The 22348-nt window shown below is 45.6% G+C and overlaps 1 protein-coding gene across 2 annotated transcripts in view; it reads left to right on the forward strand.

Moving 5' to 3' along the window:
- Nucleotides 1-21029, forward strand: part of LOC142583333 (uncharacterized) — a 63596-nt gene extending 42567 nt beyond the window's left edge. For both annotated transcript variants that reach the window (XM_075693752.1, XM_075693753.1), the window contains exons 7-8: nt 2349-2801; nt 14415-21029. In XM_075693752.1, coding sequence (XP_075549867.1) covers nt 2349-2801; nt 14415-14702 — 741 coding nt within the window. In that variant the 3' untranslated portion in view covers nt 14703-21029. The remainder of the gene's footprint in view (nt 1-2348; nt 2802-14414) is intronic.
- Nucleotides 21030-22348: the final 1319 nt, after the last annotated feature.

Genomic DNA, 22348 nt, shown 5'->3' on the forward strand with positions numbered 1-22348 from the left:
AAAATTAGACTACGAGGGAGATTATTGAGGCCTTCTATATCAGAAAAAAAGGGTCGCGCTGTGTAAGCAGCTCCATAACGTAGTATTAGATTAAATGGTTTCGCGTGTTTTTGTTTTTTTGCCTGCGCACTGATATGACGCCATGGATGGGAGAGCACGTGGCTATGGGTTGCGTACTTAAGTGTATGTATGCCTTCGAATAAAGTTAGTTGTGAGTTCAGCGCTGTCCTGTGTGTTCCTGCCTTCTGTCGTCGTTTTTTCGCGCTGCCCCTTCAAGATGTTCCATAGCCAAGCCCAGCCAAGGCCAGCCAAAATTCATCGAAAGCCAAAATGGCGGTTGGAGCATGTTGCCTGCTTTAGTCCAGGCGGGTTCGGGATGCTAAGTTGCGACGTATCATGCGGGAACGTTTTCACAGCTATTACATAACAGCGGGGTTCCTTATACATTGGATCCTATGGAAGCTATGCCGGGACCGGACGAAAACGACGTAGCAGCCGGGAAAACGCAGCAGTGAGGAACGTAACAGCGAGGTTCTACTGTAATTTGGGCAGATTGCTGGCTGAGTGGAGCCATAAACATGAGCGGTGGGAGTGGTGACTTCACCTGATGGCACAGAGCCCAACCAGACAAACACAGAGGCATTATTGCAGTTGCTAAGTGCGTCCTACTTCGCTGCTGGTGAAGTAGAACATATAAAAACTCAACTTGTCCACAATTACACTGCTGATGAAAATTTACACCAGCAGCAAAGTAGAATACACTTGGTGACTGCAATAAGAGTTCTGTGTTTGTCTCGTCGATCTCTGAGCCGCCAGGTAGGGTCACCACTCAGTCGCCTTGGGGAGCCTACATGCAAGCTCTGTTTTATGGTAGTGCCAGCCTTTCTGAACGTAATTGCCACCGATAGCTATATTGGCGGGTTAAACTTTCCAACAAGCTATAAGTTGTGGGAGACAAAATGGCGAAGGACCAGCCAACAGGCCGCGTTCTCCACAACCCTTGGTGACGTGAAACTAATTAATTTTTTTTTACTATACTTTGGCTTCAGCAGCCAGAGACATACAGCTTGTCTGAGTGCAGTACATGGCACATCTACATTTTGTTTAAACAGGCTAGTAAGCACAGTGTTCATTAAAAACACTTTGAAAAACACCCTTTTTATATTACGCACAAGTGAAAGGTAACGACAATGCTTAATGCAGCTCATGTTCATGGCGTGAGATAATACTGCCACGAATACGTCACCCTGCCGTATATCTTGTTGCTTTATACGTGTCGCACGACATGCAATAGAAAAAAGATGTTTGATGTTTCAAAATAAAAGAAAAAGGCGTTTAGTACATTAAAGATGCATGCAGGTCTCGTGTGCGCATTGGTGTAAAGCTAAATTAACGAAATTTAATAGATTGCGTGCCAACATGAGTACATCGGAGCATGACAAAAAAGAGCAGGAATGCATCGCAACTTCTAGTGAGATTAGGAAACAAAATGGCTACTCACCAAATTCGGCAGTAAATGACGGTCAAAATTTTGGTGTTGTCACCACATGAAAACAGTGCTTGCATCTAGGCTCCCTAGGTCGCTCACTTGGCAATTCGCCCGAACGGCCTGTGCTTCCAGGAATACCAGACATGCTAAAAATCCCTATTAAGACCCAACAGTCAGCAGTGAAATGTGAATGGTGGATGTGATGTTACGGGAAGACGAGATGGATTATAGAGAAGCAGTGGATCACAGAGAAGTAAGTGTGCTAGTTGGGCAGGTCACATAAAGGGTATAGCAGAGGACCAGAGCAGCAGAATAGGCGCCAAGGAAAAGGAAATTCAGTCAAGTTACAAGTATGTATAAAGGTGGTATCCCATAGCTCGCGTAGGAGTCGTAAAAAGGGTCCCTAGAGTAGATAGTTTTATATACAAAGACATTGAGTATGTGAACGAAAGAAAAGTGAATGTTTGCGACCATATAAATCAATTGCTTCTTCATTTATTGAGTAATGCAAGCATGAAAGAGTGAAGGTTAGTTATGTAACCGACAAATTATTGTTGCACTGTTTGGTCTGTCAGTAATGTCTTGCACAACTCGTCTGCATCATATGAAAAGGAAAATGACCCATAATTGGTGTAGGCATTCGGTACAACTAGAATGTTGTTGATTGCTGTGGTATAGAACATACTGTATTTAGTCAAATCTATGCCGACCCCGATTCTAAGCTGAACAAAAAATGAGGAGAGCCGAGCTCACTCTACGTCGTCATCGCTGCTAGCCTCATTCGCATGCTCGTACGCTTGCGGATGCGCGCAAACACAGTGTGTATGCTCATGGCCACATTTTCCTACTTTACGCGCAGGTTTTCAACCGCAAGGCTCGGCTAGACCTGCACATGAAGTACCTGCACCTAAAGGAAAAGCCGCACGTCTGCGAGGACTGTGGCAAGGGTTTCACGCGGCGTGAGGACCTGAACCGTCACTCAGTCCTGCACACGGGTGAGAAGCCGTTCCAGTGCCCGACGTGCCACAAGCGCTTTGCCATCAAGCCCTCGCTCAAGATCCACATGGTGACCCACACCAAGGAAGAGCCCCGGTCGTGCCACGAGTGCGGCCGCGCCTTCATTCGCAAGGATTGCCTCATGCGACACATGCGCAAGCGCCACCGTGACCTGCTCGACCGCATCTTGCTCGACGAGGAGGATGACCGCTTCGCCCCGACCCCCGTCGCCACTCCGGGAGGCACGGCCAACACGGATAGCGGCATCAAGCTGGGCGCCCAGGCAGGCACTGTGGCCCGGATCCTGTCGGAACAGGTGCGAGTGTGTGCCCTCGCTTTGATTGGACTTTTCGTCCATATTTCAATCACTGTTCTGGATTATTCACTTTGCAGAGAGTCACACACTCACCAGAAGGCTAAGTGACAGTGGCCATAGATGTCACTAGAAATCCTCATACAAGTTACTATAGTCGCCAACTGATCATTCGGCCAGCTCGTGGCACCGCCACTAGCCTCACAGGCATTAAGGATGACCGAAATTTGACACGTTACAGCACGTTGTGCAATAATTCGGACTCCGACTGCACAACCGTGTGCTAATTTGGCCACCATGTTGTTAGAATTACCTATATTTTCATTTTGAGATGTCGCCTGCGTGGTTGTCGGCCATGTCGCCAAGGACTCTGCGATACCGAAACTTGCAAAGCCTAGTCAATCTTGTAGTCCCCAATGAGAACTCGGTGCATGCATTGACTGTACTTTCATCTCTCTGTAGCGACATCGTGACAGTGGCTGAGATATGGGCCTCAGTTTTGTAGTGATGCCTTCCGCTCAATGATATGTCACTCTTATTATCCACCGTTCATGGCCGGCTGATACTGTTTATAATTCGTGTGGGGCGTCCTCTGATCACTGACGAAGTGTGAAAAGCGTAAAAAGAAATAGCGTGAAAGAGATTGCTAGAAAATCATTGCCATGGAATGTCTATGCCAAAGGCAAGTGCCTGTGCGCGCAGCTACATGTTGTCAAATTTGGGCTGTATTCGATGATCACTTTCAAAGATACTTTCATTTTCACGTGACAGGCAGCAGCACTGTGACAAGATAGCGTGCTTGGTACTATGTCAGGCTTGGCGTCGTTCACACATGTCATTGCGTTTTGCGCCAGTCACATGAAACATAGCATGCGAGCCATTTTGCCAAAAATGTCGTTGCTTGCTGGTGCCAACACGTTTCGCGCTAGTCACATGAAATTAAAAGTATGTCTGAAAGTGGCAATCCAAAAATATGGCACGCCTTTTTCGGGTCACTTATATTTAGGCAAATCTGGTATTTCAGACTCTTGATTATTTGAGCTTTTTTGCGCTCCCTGTCGTGTCCAAATTATTGGTCGGCAGCTGTAGAGGGAACGGTGGTCTCTTTACAAGATTATCTCTAGTATACTACAGTAGGTGACCGATTTTCCGGTCCTCGGGGTCCGAAAAGTAACACAAAAAATCGAACAGTCCGAAAAACTCGCTCACTCAAAAAATAAAACTTATTAGACTTAGAGCAGCTTAAAAAGATCTTTAATAATGGCCTACTTCATCCTACGCATGGAGGTGATCAGACTTGCTTGGATTTGTGCAACAGTGATGTCATCTTCATATATATTCTGACAAGAGCGTCACTGCGTTGGCAATCTCTATTGCCGGAGACCGCCATGGAGATAGAAGAAACGAGCCACATTTCTTCACACCACTTGGCTCTCGTGAAGACGCACAAGGTGGTGCCAATCACACAAGTGCAAAGCTGCACAAACACACACGAAGATGCAATGTCTTCGAGGCGCGTTTGCTCTATAGACATAGCACATGTAAAAAGAAACTGAAACTTAAAAAAAAAATTATCCCGCATTAAAAGGACACTAAAGGCAAATACTAAGTCGGCGTAAACTGTTTAAATACCATTCCAGAAACCTCGCAGTGCTTGTCGCAATTGTATCTGAAGGGTCGGAATACCTTTTTTGAAATTCAAATCTCCCGCCACCCAACCGGGGGAGTGGTGACGTTGCATACGCCACCACCGACCCTTTCTGCCGTCAGTGAGTAAAACGGCACCCGACAGAAGGCGTCACCGACCCAAGACAGATCGGCAGATTCGCCGCTGCAGCTTCTTTTTGGTCAAGTGCCGTGGACCGTTCGGACATCCCGCGACATCACATTGAAGTTGAATTCTCTGCTACTTGCAGTTTGTGCGAGTTTCGCGAGCCAGCAAAACCAGCGCAGCACTACGCGATCAGCAAAGCAGTGAAACGCGAAAGCGTGGGCAGCGCGGAGTCAAGCGAAAACGAAACCTGTCAACCGCCCGCGTCGTTGTCAGTGGTAATTTCAATGAGTTCTTTTTTCTAAACATGAAGTGAAACGGGACAAGTAGCATTTTATTTCATCTTATAATACAATTCGAGGGTGTATTTTGCAATGAGTATAGTAGCGGCAGAATTTAACTGAGCAGTGCTTCCATCATCGAACAAGTGCTTAAATGTCCCGGGGGAGTCTCTAATCGTGTCCTGCATTTGCCTCGATTTCTCGATTATTAAGGTCCTGTTCGCGATAATATTGACGCCTTGGAGATTCTTGAGCACTGATATATCATTTTAGTTTGACTTAGTATTTCCCTTTAGCATCCCTTTAAGCGAGTACAGTCGACTCCCATTAATACGAAGTTCACGGGGACCGCAAAAAACTTCGAATTAAACAAACTTCCATTTAAGCACAAAACACAAAAACAGCACTTTATTTGTGGCGAAATTGAATATTTTCTCTAAGAAAAATAGTCGGTCATCTTGCTCTGCTTCTTCTTGCCGAATCGCGCTGCTGAAAGCAAGTTTTGCAGGCTGTAGACGTGGCGGAACGCTTCTTCCGCGTTAGCTTCAGCGGCAAAGAAGCGCTCCGCGAGAGCAAGGCCCGCAGCTACATCGGCAGCCTTAGGGTGTGGCTCGCCTTCAACGTCATCGTCGCTTTCCTGGGTCGATTCCTGGGGCCGAATAATCTCTACAATATCGCTATCCGTCAGCGCACCGCACGTTTCGACCGCCTTGTCTACGGCTACGTAATCTTCAAAATTGACGTCCCCGAGAGCATCGCCAAAATCAGTGCCGTCAAGCTCGCTTGTTGACGCTTCCTCCGCTGAAATTTCAGAGGCATCCTCCGAAGAAGCTGCCACAAAACCGCAAGCCCTGAAGCAGTTTGCGATTGTTTCTTGCTTCACACGATCCCATGCTCGCGCTAACATGTGGATGGCACTGAGCAGGCTCACCTCGTATTTTGCAGAGTTATCCATACACAAAATCATGCGCTCGAGGAGGTGCCGCCTGTACAGGACTTTAACATTTTTGATGATGCCTTGGTCCAAAGGCTGCAAAACAGCTGTTGTGTTTGCAGGCAAAAATGCGAGGCGTATTGCACTCAAGGCTGGCACATTCACGTGAGCACTGCAGTGATCGACCAGGAACAACACCTTGCGGTTCGAAGAAGCAAACTTGCGGTCCAATTTGCTTATCCAGCTCTTGAAGATTTCGGCTGTCATCCATGCTTTCTTGTTCGCCTCATAGTCCACAGGCAGCGTCTTCACGCCTTTAAAACATCTCGGTTTCGCGGCTTTCCCGATCACAAGTAAGCGACATCGTTCCGTGCCAGTCATGTTTGCCGCGATCAGCACCGACACTCTCTCCTTGCTGCATTTGCCCCCAGCACAGTCATCGTCCTTGAATGTCAGGGTCTTCTCTGGTAGAAGCCGATAGAAGAGTGCAGTCTCATCTGCATTGAAGATGTCTTCCGGTCTGCATTCGGCGAGATATTCACGCAGCTTTCCGTCCTTCTACGTGGCGCATGTTTCCTGGTTAACGGACGCCTTTTCACCACACACGCTCTTGAAGACCAGGTCATGGCGATCTTTAAAGCGCGTCAGCCATCCATCTGACGAAACGAAGTCATCAATCCCCAACGTTGCTGCAAGCGTCCAGGCTTTCATCGCAACGATGTCTCCGCTGAGACGAATTTATTTGCTCCTGGCCTCCCTAATCCAAACCAGCAGAGCCTTCTCCAACTCTGGGTAAACGCCGGTGTGCATTTGCTTCCGAGAAATCTCGAACTTGTCATTCTCAAATGCATCCATTATTGTGCGCTTGTTCTTGATGTAGTTTGAGAGCGTGTTCAGCTTGATCCCGTACTTCCGCGCTATGTCTTGTTTGGCGGCACCTCCCTTCTCAACTTCCATCAAAACCTCGACTTTCGTTGCCAGGTCGAGCGTGCGATAAGAGCCACGGTTTGCCATGGCTATAAACTGTGCAACTAGGTACAGTCAATTCGGAAGCATAGGATCACCCGTGGTACAATCCAGCCAACGAGCTACCTGCACAAAGGCGCTCGACGAACACACGCCTCGACATATGCTGCGCACGCTGCAAGACTAATCTCACACAATCTCGCCACTGCCAGTATGCAGCGCTGCGTGCACCTATGGCACCTGCGTGGCCTCCACGATCAGCTCCGGCCACGTGCGGCAGCCGCGCGTGGCTTCCGTTGGGAGCCGCTTCGCCTCCCGCCGGAGTTGATAGCGGAGGCCACGGCAGCCGTAGCAATGAATAATCGCGCCGCTCCAAGATGGATGGCGTTGCGGGCGGCTGCGGTGGCGATGACACCAACGCGGAGCACGGAGCTGTTGCAGCACTTGAAAAACTGCACATTCTACCAAAGAATGACGGTCACCTCGAGGATCCCGGCTGAAAATTAACTTCCAATTAAACAATATTACTGGATGAGAACTTCGAATTATCGAGCGATTTCTTCCATAGGATTACATGCAAAACTGACGGGACCAGCACTTCACTTCTAATTAACCGAAAATTCCTATTAAGCGGCTTCGAATTATCGGGAGTCGACTGTATGACAATAGTGCTGACCACAAAAAAGCGTTTTGTCAGCCACAAGGAAGTGGGCACGGCCTATGATACCAGGCAGTGTCGCATGCTTTCTATTGAAAGCGAGTTCCTTCCAATCTAGCAGGCTATAGAGCGGGCCACCGGAAGTCAAGCCTGGCCAAGCCAGCCATGAAATCAAGGTGGCTGCTCCCAAGATCAAGTAGCATGGCTCAAAACAAGCAATTTAGTCAGGCAAATCAAACTTTGCGGCCTAAATTTCTAAAAAAAAAAATTGGTTGTAAAGATGCATTAGCTCTATGGGAACCCTGACAGTGTATTTATGAAGTCCCGAATATGGATCAAGTCTGAATTTTTGGAGTCAGGAAAAATCCCTCGACGATTGTGCAGTGCAGGATGGCAGTGGATAGGGATGGAAGTGCTATGCCAATCCCACCAAATCATTGAGCTGCACCAACCAACAGCAAAACACTGATTTCGAATGAAGTTGCCAAATTTAGCAGGATGTGCATGTCCAGTGGCAACCACACAGCCATACGCATACACTGGTTAGCACTTAGCCCTGCAATCCAAGCCTAAGCAATTCGTTCCAGCATTTGCATTTTTGGAGTGTGTTTGGTTTCATAATTGTAACTAGGCTACAAGGAAATTAAAGCTGTTTTATGCTATACAGTGCATTACAAATATTTTATAAAAGTGTTACGTGTTTGCATATATGCGGACCAGCTAAACGTGAGTTCAGCTGACGCTCATTTCATGGGGGCAGTCGGGAAGGAAAGCCACAGTGAATGAATATGGGTCGTACAGTCTGTTCAGCGTGTATGTAGCTCATCAGTTTCGTTGCACATTTTTGCACTCGATCTTGCGCCCTATTTCTACACCTGCGTCGAGTAATGGGCGAACGGTGTGACATTGCAAATCTATTTCACACATGCACCACATCCGCTTACCGAGTTTATAGTATGGCACGGGGCCGACAAACAACCTATTTGCTTTCATGAAACTTCATGGTCACAAATATCCAATGGCAGCCGCTATCGTCACTCAATTTGCGCCCAGGCTACACTATTTTCTGCCCAGCCCTAGCACACAATATCAGGCTCTTGCCGCTACAGAAACCAAGCCAAAGATGTAAAGTTTCATATTTAGTCAACCTTAGCGGCCAAATTGTGGTCACAATTAAACGTTCAGAGAAACTGCAAACCTCCGAAATTACGTTCGCAGCAATGATGTTTACAATGTGACTTGTGCAGATTGAGTCCAAAAGCTTTTATGCACTTTTGTATTGCAAACAAAAGCTCAATTGCCGTTTTACACTGGCTTTATGGTGCCTGTGGCGGAACCGTGAATAAGCCTGAAAAAAATTGAGCTTATTCAAAATATTAAACGCTGATGCACAACGGAAAGCCAGTAAACGTTTTCATCCTTTTATTGTTTTGAAAAATATGTTGGAGCTTTTTCTTGGCAAGCAGTGTGAAATGCGAACAAGCGTGCCAGTATGGCACTTTACATTTGTTCTACTGTATTCTGCTATCTTAACTGTAGGTCATCAAGAATTAAAAGTTACCCGAGGTCACTACGTGAACGGTGTTCACTCTACCTTGGTGGGCGTTTATGGTGACTAATGTGAATATTTCGGGTTCATTGTGTACAAGTACGTTTAAGTAGCTAAATTTATAAATTCACCTAATCGATACGATGCCAATGAAAAAGTCGTGGATGACGTTTACAAACAACCGACACTAGCATCTGGAACAACCTACGATTTGTAAAGAACCCGCTGTGGTGGTGCGTAGTGGCTTTGGTGTTGCACAGCTAAGCCCGAGTTTGTGGGATCAAGTCCTGGTGGCAGGGGCATTTCGATGGAGGCAAAATGCAAAAACACCTATGTACCTTGCATTGGGTGCACGTTAAAGGACCTGGGATGGTCAAAATTAAACCGGAGTCCCCCACTATGGCGTGCCTCATAATCGTATCGTGGTTTTGTCCCAGAGTTTAGTTTAAATTTCTGAAGACATTTTTGTAACAAGAAAGAAAGCCCGTGAAATAAAGTTTTATGGAAATTAAAATTTAAAAAAATGCTGTGACCATGACAACTCTTCTGCGCACCGAAGATTGTATCAAAATTTATGCAAACCTCGTCAAATAGGGCCACTGGGAACGAGCAGCTGCATGTTATTCTCGCCGCATCAGCAGTTTTTTGGCGCGCATCCTCGGTCCCTATCACACGTGAAGTAGCGTGATCTTGTAACAGTTTGCTTTCCAAACCGTTGAAAGACCCTGGCAAGACCGTTGTCTAGGTTTGCACGATCCTAATATACACAATGCATTGATGACAATGTTTACCTCTGTGACCACTTACATCACTGGTGCGGGGACGAGTTGTCACATTTTCTTTTTCCCCTCCTTTGTTGGAAAAAAGGAACGAACTGTTATATACGTTGTTATCATTCATTTCTCAACATTTTCACAACTTATGCATTAGCACCTTGTTCGAAGACTAAGGTAATAAATGTTAGTTCATGGAAAGCCCTCTGTTATTTTCTTCTTGGCTACATTTAGTTGACACGTGCAGCACGCAATTTAGTGATGGTTTCTGCGAAACCTGTACAAGTTTCCTTCGTAGCTTCATGCCACAGTCGGGTGGACGACAATTTCTTCCTGTTATGAATTTTGCTGACCTCTGCAGAACTGATCTGCCGTAACCTAACAGTATTCTGCAAAGTTAAATAAGGAACACTTTTTCATTGTATGCTTTTATTTCACTCATGACATTTCCCAAGCTCCTCCACGTGTGGTATGTTGAATTGAAACTGACTTGCAATCAAACTTCATATAGTTCATTTTAGTTGAGCTTCGTAATATGCAATGTTATATCGCCCAAACATCAATGCCTCGATTAAACCATGAGTCTCCGTTGCAGCAACTGCGATTCCGTAGGAGCGGTCAAACACATTCTGCTACACTGTAGAACTTGCAGTGAAGGAAAGGCCATGTACAGTCAACAACCAATTTTTTCAGACGCCCAATAATTTGGATGCCTTCGCAATACTGCCACTTACCCCATAGAACCAATGTATAAGAATGTCTTACGTTTCAGGTGCAAAGACCCTTCGCCGTCCAATTTTCTGTACTTTCTTGCCGGGACCAAAGCCGCCACCACCGCCGCCATATTTATTATCTTGCCTCCTCGAACAGGCGCTCTCGCGCACAGATCTGTTGGTAACCGTAGCCACCAGCATGGCAATGCTAGGCCTAACTGCTTCGACGCTCGCTGCAAAGCGTCTTCCTGTTTTGTGCCGTGTTTTTCATTGAAAGAATTCGCCACTGTCAGCAATGGAGCTGACTCCGCCTTTGTAATCCTCGCCAATGGCTTCAAAGCTTGGAAAGCACGATGCGTTCCATAATGCCAATACCCGAACGTCAGCTTCGCTCCAGTATAGCAGTGTTGCGCAGTGATACATGCAAAGGGTGGGACACAGTATGTACTCCTTAAGAGGAAGCTTTAGCTCAGGCCCAACTCCGATGCCACCTATTCAGATACATGTAAAACGCAGAAACACTTTTCGGACATAACCACTGGGCCTATTTTAATGACATTTGTTGATCTTGAATGAGAAATTTAAATTCTAGTGGCTGTTGGAAGTGGCATTTCGATTTAGGGCCTAAACTTTCTTTAAATGGAATTTTCACAAATTGGTAAGTTTTAAAAAAAAATGTACAAGAACGAAGTATACCAAATCCATAGCTCTGCACCAGGAACAAATATCGCAGGTCTGTAAACTGTGGCCATTAGAGCATTCAAAGCGGACAAATTTGATATGTCAATTTATATCTTGGGTGAATTTCTTACTATAAGGGCTTTGCAAAGGTTGTACTCGCGTATTAGTGGTTTATCTGAAAGTCATGTATAACATATTTTGTCTACTTTAGATGTACTATTAGGTGCAATTTACTGAAGTGCAATATTGTTTTTCATTGTCAAGTTACCGAGTGACCTTCATAGTTTCGTTTTCTGAAAATTTGTGATTTTCTCCAATATTTATTAAAAGTTTGACAGCCCAAATAAAATATTCGCAACTAACAGTCACTAGATTTTAACTCATGCATTTAAATGCTACAAACGTCATCAAATTTGGTGCGCTGGTTGCCGAGAAAAACGATTTCTCCTTTCCCATGTATTTAGATAGGAGCCCCCGAGCTAGAGATTCTTCTTAATTATGTGCGTGTGCACCCGCCGTCTCCTGTCACCGTACGGGCACCCGTACGAAGTGTACCGGCAGACCTTCAGAGCTATTTTGGACATGCCTGCAGCTGTTTGAGCTCTTGGGGGCAGTGAAACGCATGTATCCATTTTTTTCTGAGGCTTTTGCAGCCCTTAGGGAGTCTGAAAAATTGGATGTTGACAGTACCAGAGGAATATGTCAACGCTCTTGTCAGGGCCCTTTGACCCTCAGGCGGCCAGACAAGCGCAGATCAGGTCCTCGGCACTCTCCATTAATATAACATTCAGCCCTCAATTTCTTGTGTGCCTACTTTGATTCATTTGGCTCCATTTCAAAACTAGCTCTAATTTGGACTCCTACATTCTACAGAAGTGTGTAGTGAAACCACGATGTCAAGACAAACTGAAGGTGACAAAAGTGATGGCAAAAGTTCATCACTCCAAATGCCAAAAGTGATATTAAAAATATTATGCTGTCGGCTGGCTCCCACTTTTTAACAGCGAAGCTATATACCTCTACCCTCCAAGGAAATTTTTTCGTTGAGCAAAAAACTCCCCATACGTGGGCCGATCCCGAAGGTAGTGCAATGCCAGGCCGGCCCACGGCGGAGGTGACACAGGCATTAAGCACTCCCCATACACAGGCCAATCCCAAATATAGTGCAATGCCGGGTCGACAGGCGGCGGAGGTGAAACAGGCATTAAGCACTCCCCATACGTGGACCGATCCCAAAGATAGTACAATGCCGGGTTGAAGCGCAGCGGAGGTGACACAGGCATTAAGCACTCCCCATACGTGGGCCGATCCCGAAGATGGTGCAATGCCGGGTCGACATGCGGCAGAGGTGAAACAGGCATTAAGCACTCCCCATACGTGGGCCGATCCCGCAGATAGTGCAATGCCGGGTCGACATGCGGCAGAGGTGAAACAGGCATTAAGCACTCCCCATACGTGGGCCGATCCCGAAGATAGTGCAATGCCGGGTCGACATGCAGCAGAGGTGAAACAGGCATTAAGCACTCCCCATACGTGGGCCGATCCCGCAGATAGTGCAATGCCGGGTCGACATGCGGCAGAGGTGAAACAGGCATTAAGCACTCCCCATACGTGGGCCGATCCCGCAGATAGTGCAATGCCGGGTCGACATGCGGCAGAGGTGAAACAGGCATTAAGCACTCCCCATACGTGGGCCGATCCCGCAGATAGTGCAATGCCGGGTCGACATGCGGCAGAGGTGAAACAGGCATTAAGCACTCCCCATACGTGGGCCGATCCCGCAGATAGTGCAATGCCGGGTCGACATGCGGCAGAGGTGAAACAGGCATTAAGCACTCCCCATACGTGGGCCGATCCCGCAGATAGTGCAATGCCGGGTCGACATGCGGCAGAGGTGAAACAGGCATTAAGCACTCCCCATACGTGGGCCGATCCCGAAGATAGTGCAATGCCGGGTCGACATGCGGCAGAGGTGAAACAGGCATTAAGCACTCCCCATACGTGGGCCGATCCCGCAGATAGTGCAATGCCGGGTCGACATGCGGCAGAGGTGAAACAGGCATTAAGCACTCCCCATACGTGGGCCGATCCCGCAGATAGTGCAATGCCGGGTCGACATGCGGCAGAGGTGAAACAGGCATTAAGCACTCCCCATACGTGGGCCGATCCCGCAGATAGTGCAATGCCGGGTCGACATGCGGCAGAGGTGAAACAGGCATTAAGCACTCCCCATACGTGGGCCGATCCCGCAGATAGTGCAATGCCGGGTCGACATGCGGCAGAGGTGAAACAGGCATTAAGCACTCCCCATACGTGGGCCGATCCCGCAGATAGTGCAATGCCGGGTCGACATGCGGCAGAGGTGAAACAGGCATTAAGCACTCCCCATACGTGGGCCGATCCCGAAGATAGTGCAATGCCGGGTCGACCCACGGCGGAGGTGCAGTTCGTCATTAAGGGGCCTGCATATGCAGCTTCGCTGGTCATCCTTCTTCACAGAGTGGAAGGGCAATGAGGTTATTTTTTTGTTGTTTTCTTTATTTCCGTCTTATCGGCTGTCTTTTCCTCCGCCCTTGCAGAGTAACTTGTAGATGAATACTCCCCTTTCTTTTTTAAATTTTGATTGCCGTTCTTCGACATCATACAGAGGGAACAGCTTGGCACACACTTACCTTGCACAAATTCAGATTTTGAGATATAGGAAAGAGGCCAGTGTTCGTGAATTGTCTACTTAAGGTTCCTTTAGCGCTGTTCCTCTATCTTCAACAGCCAGCGGAATACGGTTGCAATTTTCGTGTATCAATGAAGCGAGACATACTTTCTCGACAATAAATGCAAACAGTCCAAGCGGTCGAAGCTAATACTGCTAAACTGGCAAAGCTCTCTGCGTTTGAATAAAGCACTCTCTGTCACTCGTTTACAATGTTCAAACAAAATGACAATAAATCTAGAGAGCATAGGGGAAGATAATGTTTAGGTTTATTTGAAATCTGTAAATAATAGAGCAAAGGAAAACGAAAGTCTACAAAAAGATCATTTATTCGACAAAACCCACGTTACTTCATTACACGTGTGGTAGTCTACCTGTTAAGCTACCACGGCGCTATCACTCCAGCCACTATCTTGGGCTTTTGTGTACGAGATTGGCCCTGAAAACGTTAGCCAGCAAACCCTCGTATACTATCTCAAGTCGTCAAAACTGCCAAGGAACCGAGAGTTCTCCCATCCTTTCTGCTCATTTACCATGTGTAGCCCTGCTTATGCTCTTGTTTTATTTATTTTTTCCGCAGGCTCTTTGCGAGAGCATCCGCGAGCTGCTGGGCCTGCTAGTTGACGAGCCAACGTTGAAGGGCTTTGGATACCCGGACAAGCCCGTGGACGAACTGCTCGAAGCGGTCATCCGTCGCTGCGGCCACAGCCCGGCTAGTCCCGACGACTACAACTACATGGACCGGCTGCGTGAGAACTCCAAGCTGCTCTTCACAGTGGTCATCGACGACAATGCTGTCAAGACTCTGCTCAATAACCAGACTGTCGACGAGGTCATTCTACACGTGTTGCGTCTCGCAAAGTCCTAGCTTCTCATTGTCGTCTTTCCCCCCATCTCGTTTCGACTAACTGAGGGTGCAGAGAAGCAAACAGATTGTTTTCTAATTGTAATAGGATGGCACTCACATGGGTTGTGCGGGCTGAGCTTGTTTGATTTCTACGTGCTGTCATAACAAAAGGGACCACAATATGTTAGTGCTGTGCAACTTTAACTATTTAGCTAACTCCTACTGCAGACATTAGCAGTCAGTTAAGTACGCCCTTGGTAGTGAAAGCCCTTGGAACTTGGAAAAGCATAATGTCAGCGGTCTTGTTACGCATTGTTGCAAACACATTTCATGGTTCCGAAGATTTTCAAGGGACTGTGCACTTGTAGCTAAACAGAACAGCTTTTCCTGCTTTCACATAAATACGCATGACCAGTGTTGTCAGTGCTGCGGACTGCATTCGCTCTAGTCGTAAACACATATTATGCCTGTTTGTTGGCTCAGTAAATGACAATAGTTTTTGAAGCAAGAAAAAAGAAAAAGACAGATAAAGAACAGGAGCAATGCTTGGAAACAGGTTGGGCCTGGCATTAGTCTTTTTTTTTTTTTTTTCCTGAACTGGAAAGTGGCAGTTTCTGGCTGCTGGCATAACTAACTTGGTGAGTGCCCATAAGGTCATGAAGTCACAAGAAAGCCGTCAGCAGAAGGTAAACGTTGATGTCAAGTTGAACAGAAAGCTCATAGCACACACTACGGTGCCACAAAGCACATTTGCTTCTTTGCACCCTCACTTAACCTCTCCTGTGCTTTGCACACCATGTATTCTTTGTCTTCACTCTGTATCATTCTTTTTCACTGCATTGCACAATGCCCATGCTTAGCTGGGCATGAACAGAGCAGCAGGCAGTTGGAAATGTGCTGGGTTTTGTCGTGAGTCCTGTAGGTGCGTTTGTGTATTCCAGGGGGAGGGAGAATCCAGTCTACCAACATGAAGATTGTCACAATCATGGGCACGCACAATCTACACCGGCCTGGTAGCCCAAATCGTACAAAAAAACCTTAACTGCATTCTCTCCCATTTGATGTTTTTGACTCTTGTGGCACATTCCCACTCCTGTAGCAGAAGTTGTAGGAGAGGGTTACTGGCGAAAGCAAGGCATCTCCAAGTCTGTCGGTTTTCTGGCCACTTTGCAAGAGGAGCGCAAGTTACATGATGCACTCTTTGTGCGTTTTAAGTGTTTGTAGCAGTTTTGTTGTAAGGCAACTTTTGCACAACATTAAGTGTGAGAACATCAGCCCACATAGTATGAGGGCTCTATGTGATGGTTTCTTTGTCGGCAGTGTAGGGAAAGCCCTACTTGGCAGATAATGTGATGTGCCAGCCATTGAGACATAGAATATTACTCCAAGAAGAAAGTGCTAGATGTGCCCATGTTAGTGAAATTAAGATGCCCAAACTTGTGCCTTACTGTTACGGTGCTTAGTGTTTGTCATCTTTTTCCTCATTCAGACTTTTTTTTTTTACATACGGGGTAGTGAAAGTTGTAAAAGGAAGTCATTCATTGTTTCCATGCCACAATTGTAGTAGAGTGCATTTTAGCATTCCTTCTTAAATGCAGGAAGGGGGGGGGTTGCAGTGCATAGCACTTGTCTTTCCTTGAAGTCGAGAGATTAACGGCATCTTTTCCTTTTGGTAATGGCTAACATTGAAACTGGGGTAGGGTCACAGCTAGTAGTGGAAGCTAACAAAAATTTGGAGATTTAAGATTGCTGGTAATGTTATAGACAGCTTTTGTCCTTGATGACTGCAAGCATATCGCTTACTCTTCGCTTTCAGTCTAGCCAAATGTCACGTGCTCAAGGAAAAGCAGGCCTGCTTATTTCTTGGGCAAAGCACTGCTTGAAGACTGGAAGCTGAGCATTGCACAGCCATGACTCAGAGCAGCGAACAAGTGAACCTAAGTGAACCAATTGTCAACTACTACTAGTGCGTAAACACTTAACATAAAACAAGCAAAATTTTTGTATTATGTATGCTACCAATTTCTGGTTCAAAGTGTAGTTGTTTAATGGAGTCTTACAATAGCGTCACTAATTTACTGATTTAGCTTTACACAAGGTCTGCTCTTCATATTGGAGGTTAGTGCAACAAGAACATAGAAACCTGCACAGGCCATTATTTGACCTAAGTAGCTTCAACATTCTTTTTTCAACTTTGAAGCGGAAAAGTTGCCAGTGCTACGCCTACCACATACATCTGTTGATGAAATATTCACCTGCAGGTTCTCGCGCGAAATTTAAGTTGCTGTGAGCACTTGAACACTAATGAAGTCTTGCACACAAGCGGCAGTGTTTACTCATATGGGAAGTTCAAGATTAAAGTTACTTGTTAGATTGTATTTAAAGATTCGTGAGGCTTTCACTGTTTTATCGCACTCTTATGATTGGTGCAGCATGCAGCCATTATTGCCTTTGCATCTCATACCTGTCATACGGTATGATCCACTTGTAGTTTAAGAAATGAGCCATGAAAACTAATATTTCTGGAATATCTAAAAAAGTGTGGCTGGTGTGACATTAGAAAGTTGTGTGTGTGTGTAAAAATGTAATGCACAGGCCTTCATGTCAGATACCAGCTGTGTTTAGTTGAGCAATTTTGACTAGGTGGTCTGCTTAAAGAGCCCCTCACCAGGCGCCATATCAAATTTTGGTTATATTATGCTGGAAGTTATTACGTGTCCTCTAGGGAGCGTTCTGCCGAAAAAAATTTTTCACATCGGCTCATTAATAGCCAAGATAGAAATATTTCAGTGCCGCGAAACCATGATTTCAGCAGGCAGGCTCCACTGCCAAGCAAGACACTCTCTCCACTCGCCCCGTCTAGCCTTCGCTGCATTCCTTCCTTGCGTTGTCCCATACCGGACCCGTATTCAGGCCCCGCCTTTATTTTTTTCTCCTCGCTTTTCCTGACCTACGCGTTTCTGCTGAATGCGCCTCGCGCGAGCTGTTGTCTTGTTCGCGCAGCGCACGATTTTGTGCGCTGTGCACAAGGACACGTGACTAGCAGTATAATTCAGTGCAACACGAATACTGAGGCAGAACAAGCAGATCGCAGAGCATGATCAAGCACAGGAACACGGTAGAAAATAGCATAGTTTCAGTACCTGCGTGCGTAACCACACGACCATGGGAACAAGCAGACGAAGCAGAAGTACATCTCTCTCGCTTCTGTGCGAAGTAAAACAAAAAAGACTCAGACATTTCGTTTGCATCTTTTATTATTTCTCTAAACTTCCATTCGTCAATTCAAGCAACAGATTGCACAGATAATAGATGTTGTCTTCAATAATTCTCGAAGTCACATGCCGCCACAAGCGACATCACACTGCAGACACGATTATGTAGGTGCAGGGGCACGATTACGTCACTGTCCGGCTTGGAGCGTGGCAGCCGCGAGTGAAGAGGGAAACAGCATTTGGATTTAAACTTCAGAATTTCAGATGTAGCAATGTAATACTGTGCAGACACGATTGTTGTCGCACAATGTATGCTACGCCCTTGTCAGCTCAATATGGCCACACCTGGTGAGAGGCCCTTTAAGAGGACAATACTGTAAGACGATTTGGCTCGGAATGGTGGGCAAACTTTCGCAGCCTGTGTTCTGCAATTGCTGACAGCAAACAGAGTATGAGGTAATTAAGTTGTCAGCAGCTCCTAGCAGGTTAAGCTCTAAAACAGGTGCTGTAGGTTTTGGCTCATATCCTAATTGTTGAGACTTCTGTAACATACTTTGTTTTACAGTGTTGAAATGACATGTGATTATCATCTAATCACTGATAAGTATGGAGTGGTGCTTCACAGTTAACATCCTCTGCTGAAACTAACCGCTGCAGACTGGGAGCGCTGTTCATACGAGAGTTTTCTTGAGCAGATTAACAATATGAATATTGATTTCAGGGCGAGGAAAAGTACATACTTGCTTTGTACCATTTGAGCAGCAGGTTTCTGTTGTATCCATATTGCTAATCTTTAGTTGTTTTTCATTTTTCCCATTACTGTCTCGTGTTTTTATCAGCTTCTGAAAGGCAGTCGACAGCACCTTTCATCTGATGCGACAGACTTGTGATTAGCAGTTAGTTGTGTTGATCATTGTTAAAGATTTTATATACACTACATTGTTGTCGGGCAGCACGAGATGCGCATCGGTATTTTTAGCTAAAAAAAATGTTATGATGGCTTTTGCCCATCTTGTACAGTCAACCCCTAGATGGCTCCAACTGACACTGTCCATCAGTCTTTACGTAACGGAATATCAGTGGGTCTCTTCAGGGGATGCACCAGCCTATGCATTTGTCCAGTGTTGCCACACATAGCCTTATATAAAGCATCACACAAAAGCATTAAGAAGTCAGACCGTGCCTTATTTTCTGTCTGCAGTGTAAGAGGAAGCTTCGGCTCAGGTCTAACTATGACTTTCACACTGAATTGTGAAAGAAATGAAATAAATACTTTCATTGGGAAATGAAGTCTAATTCCAGTGACTATAAACGTATGCAGTATGCCACAAAAATTTGGGAAATATTAGTTTTGAATGAAACGGCAGGTTCTTAAAGTTCTGTAACCGCAATACATGCTGGTACCACAGCTCTGTCAACAGCAGCTGATGGTGCTTAGAGCAGATGACATCATTTTACACTACTGTGTGCATGCACTTGTGTCTGTCAATAAGCATTTTCAGGAAAACTTCGAATTATGGGATACAGTGAAGTCTAAAGCCATGCAGAATGTGTTAGCTGCCCGACGTTGATGCTGTAGCAGGTACGGTATGGAAAATTGCTATATGCATTGTTGTGAGGCCACACAGTTGTGGACTCGGCATTTCAGGTCTTCATCCATTAAATAATCAATGGTGCAAATAACAGTTTAGCTCTAATCAGTCACTGGAGCTTAAGTTCCTCAATCATATGCGACAAAGTTGATTATTGAGACCATTTAAGGGTTCACATACTTTCTGGGTTTCCCATTGAATCCAGTAGAAACTTGTTAAACGGCACCTCCAGGTACCGAAGAGATGTGTTCTGATAAACATGAGTTCCGTTTACCGAGATAGATGTGAAGCCTTTTGTCATGTGCCCTCTTTATGCTGTTGTCAGAAATGTTGAGTATTAGAAGCGAATGTAGCAGCTAGCTAAAAAAAAAATAGGAAAATGACAAGGTGTATGGCATTCAAAATTTTATGCAAAATTTCACTTTCTTCTCAGAAGACAGACGTTGCAAAAACATTTCACATCCTGGTTCTCCTTGGAACAAAAGTCATTTAGATACTGGTTCTGTGGTTCCGTTTATAGAGAGTTGTATACATTTTGGTTCCGTTTATGGAAAGTGTTTTTAAATTGTTTAAATATGAAGCCAACCAATTAAGAGCATGTCGCTCCGTTTAACCAGCAATTCTGTGTAAGTAGTTTTCATTTACCAAGATTCTGCCATACTTGAATGGTGAAATTTGTAGTTTGGCTTGATGCTTGGGGCTTCCTCATAAACTGTTAGTCATGAGCAGCTTGGGGTGGTCAGTTGTCATCTGTGTGTTGTTGCACTCCCCAACAACAGCGAAGCGCCGGCAAATTTTACATTCCACCATTAGCCCTTTCAGTGCCCTTTGAATGTTTTAGACAGCAACAATAGTAACCTTCTGCCCTAAGCCGTCATCTGAATGGTGCTAATGCACTCAGAATAGATCTTAGAGCGTCTATGATATTTCCTAGAGGGTTAGTTGGCTACGCGTTCTTCGTTCTACCAAGACCTTAGAACAAGTGCCTTGCAAATTGTTCCACAGTGCCCTTGTCTGCTCGTGCACACAGCTAGATTCATGTCATAACAGAGGAGAGAATCAAACCATCATTTTCCTTTGCATTTTCATGATTTAATTCTGCACTTTTTTCTCTCTCTCTCACTTTCTTGTGGACTTGTTCACCGAGCGTTGCGAGCAGTTCTGCATTGTCCGATGAAAAGTTATGATGTATATAGTTGATCAGAAATGGTGTCAAGAAGTCATTTTGTGCCTTACTACAAGATACGATGGATTTCGTGTGTCTGTTTTAATACTGATTTCCAAGCAGTAATGCTTGCACAAGCTTTTTCATATTTCATTGTCTTTATCGGTCCTGTCATTGTGTGTGCTTCTCACATTGCTTTTTCCTCTTTTTTTCCTACCCTTGTACCAGTTTTACATTAATTGCAAACAGGAGCAATTTTTTTTTCTGTGCACATCATTCATTTTTTGCTGTATGGAAATATATGAAGAGCAAATTACTGTACCTGTCCTGGTGTGGCCCCTTGGTTTAACTGACACATAAAAGGGCTGCAAGTATCTTTTCTTGATTTTGTATTTTACTGCACAAAGCAGTAGTGACCGAGGGAACCGAAATTGAGCTTGATGGATCCCTCACCCTGTTTGAGCGTTGCAGATAGACAAGTGTGGTGGGTAGATTGCGTACCAACATTTTTCTGCGATTGGTCACTCCAATACACATTGTGAAAACAGCAAAAAAATTGAAATGGCATCCTGTACTACCTTGAGAGAGCCTTGCTTCCCAGCCTGGTGACAGTGTCACGTTGAACACCTGTAACGTTATCAGTTATGGCACATGACAACGGTAAATAATCTTGTGCAGAACACACAAAAGCACTGCTGGAAATGCACCACATAGCAGGAAAAGAAAATGGAGGCAAGTCTCGTGACTCCTCGGCTCGGGTGTGGGAGCAGGCTGGGAACGAATGTTGCTTGCCCTGGTGACTTGTGGACGCTAATCGAGGGAAAGGGAGAGAGTGCTCATGGCAGCGAAGCTGGCCTCTTGACAGGATGGTAGCGCAACATTTTAATTTCTATCTTCTCTAATAGTGAACCACTTTGAATGTGTATTCCACTAGGACGCTCCCTCGACAGCACTTTACAACTCACATTGTGTAACCGAAATTTCCTATGGGACCTGATGAGGGGGCATTTTTTACACTGTAGTGCAACTTCAAAGTGCACTTTAAGAGCACATGTGACTGGTTGCCTTCGAGCAATCTAGAGCCCTCTCGCAGTGCAGTTTACATTTGGCTGGTCAAAATCAAGCGCTCAGAAGACATTCATCTGGTTCATTCAAAACGCAATGCTCCAGCTCAATGCTTGGAAACGTTTTAACCTTAGAGCTGGGAGTGAAACTGAGATTTTATACTTGGCTCCTCTGAGTGCTCTGGGAGCGGTTAAACACTCGGCTGGGACAGGCTCGTTCTTGCTCCAATCTCAACACGGCTCCGCATTCGTATCCCACTGAGTTGGAGCATGGTAAGGACCACTTGAATGATATTGTAGATCTTTTTCATGGGTGAGACAAAAGAGAGGTGAAGGTGTGACTTGGAGTAGTTGACTGAACTGGAGATATTCGTAAAATTACAATATCGTGCAGTGGTCAATGTCGTTACCTCTCGGACACCGTGGCCTTGTGCAGCACAATTGTTAGCAGTATGGCTCGGCTCATGCTCGGCAACCCTATCGTAATGGCAGCTCTTCACCGACTTAGACATCAGTCAACAAAGTGGTGTCCTGTCATCATTTGAGAGGTTTAGATTACAGGACGCAAGATGCATACATTAAAGGGACACTAAAGGCTAATGTTAAGTCAAGCTAAAGTGATAGATTGGTG

Source organism: Dermacentor variabilis, chromosome 5 (assembly GCF_050947875.1).
Source record: "Dermacentor variabilis isolate Ectoservices chromosome 5, ASM5094787v1, whole genome shotgun sequence".
Taxonomy (NCBI): Eukaryota; Metazoa; Arthropoda; class Arachnida; order Ixodida; family Ixodidae; genus Dermacentor; species Dermacentor variabilis.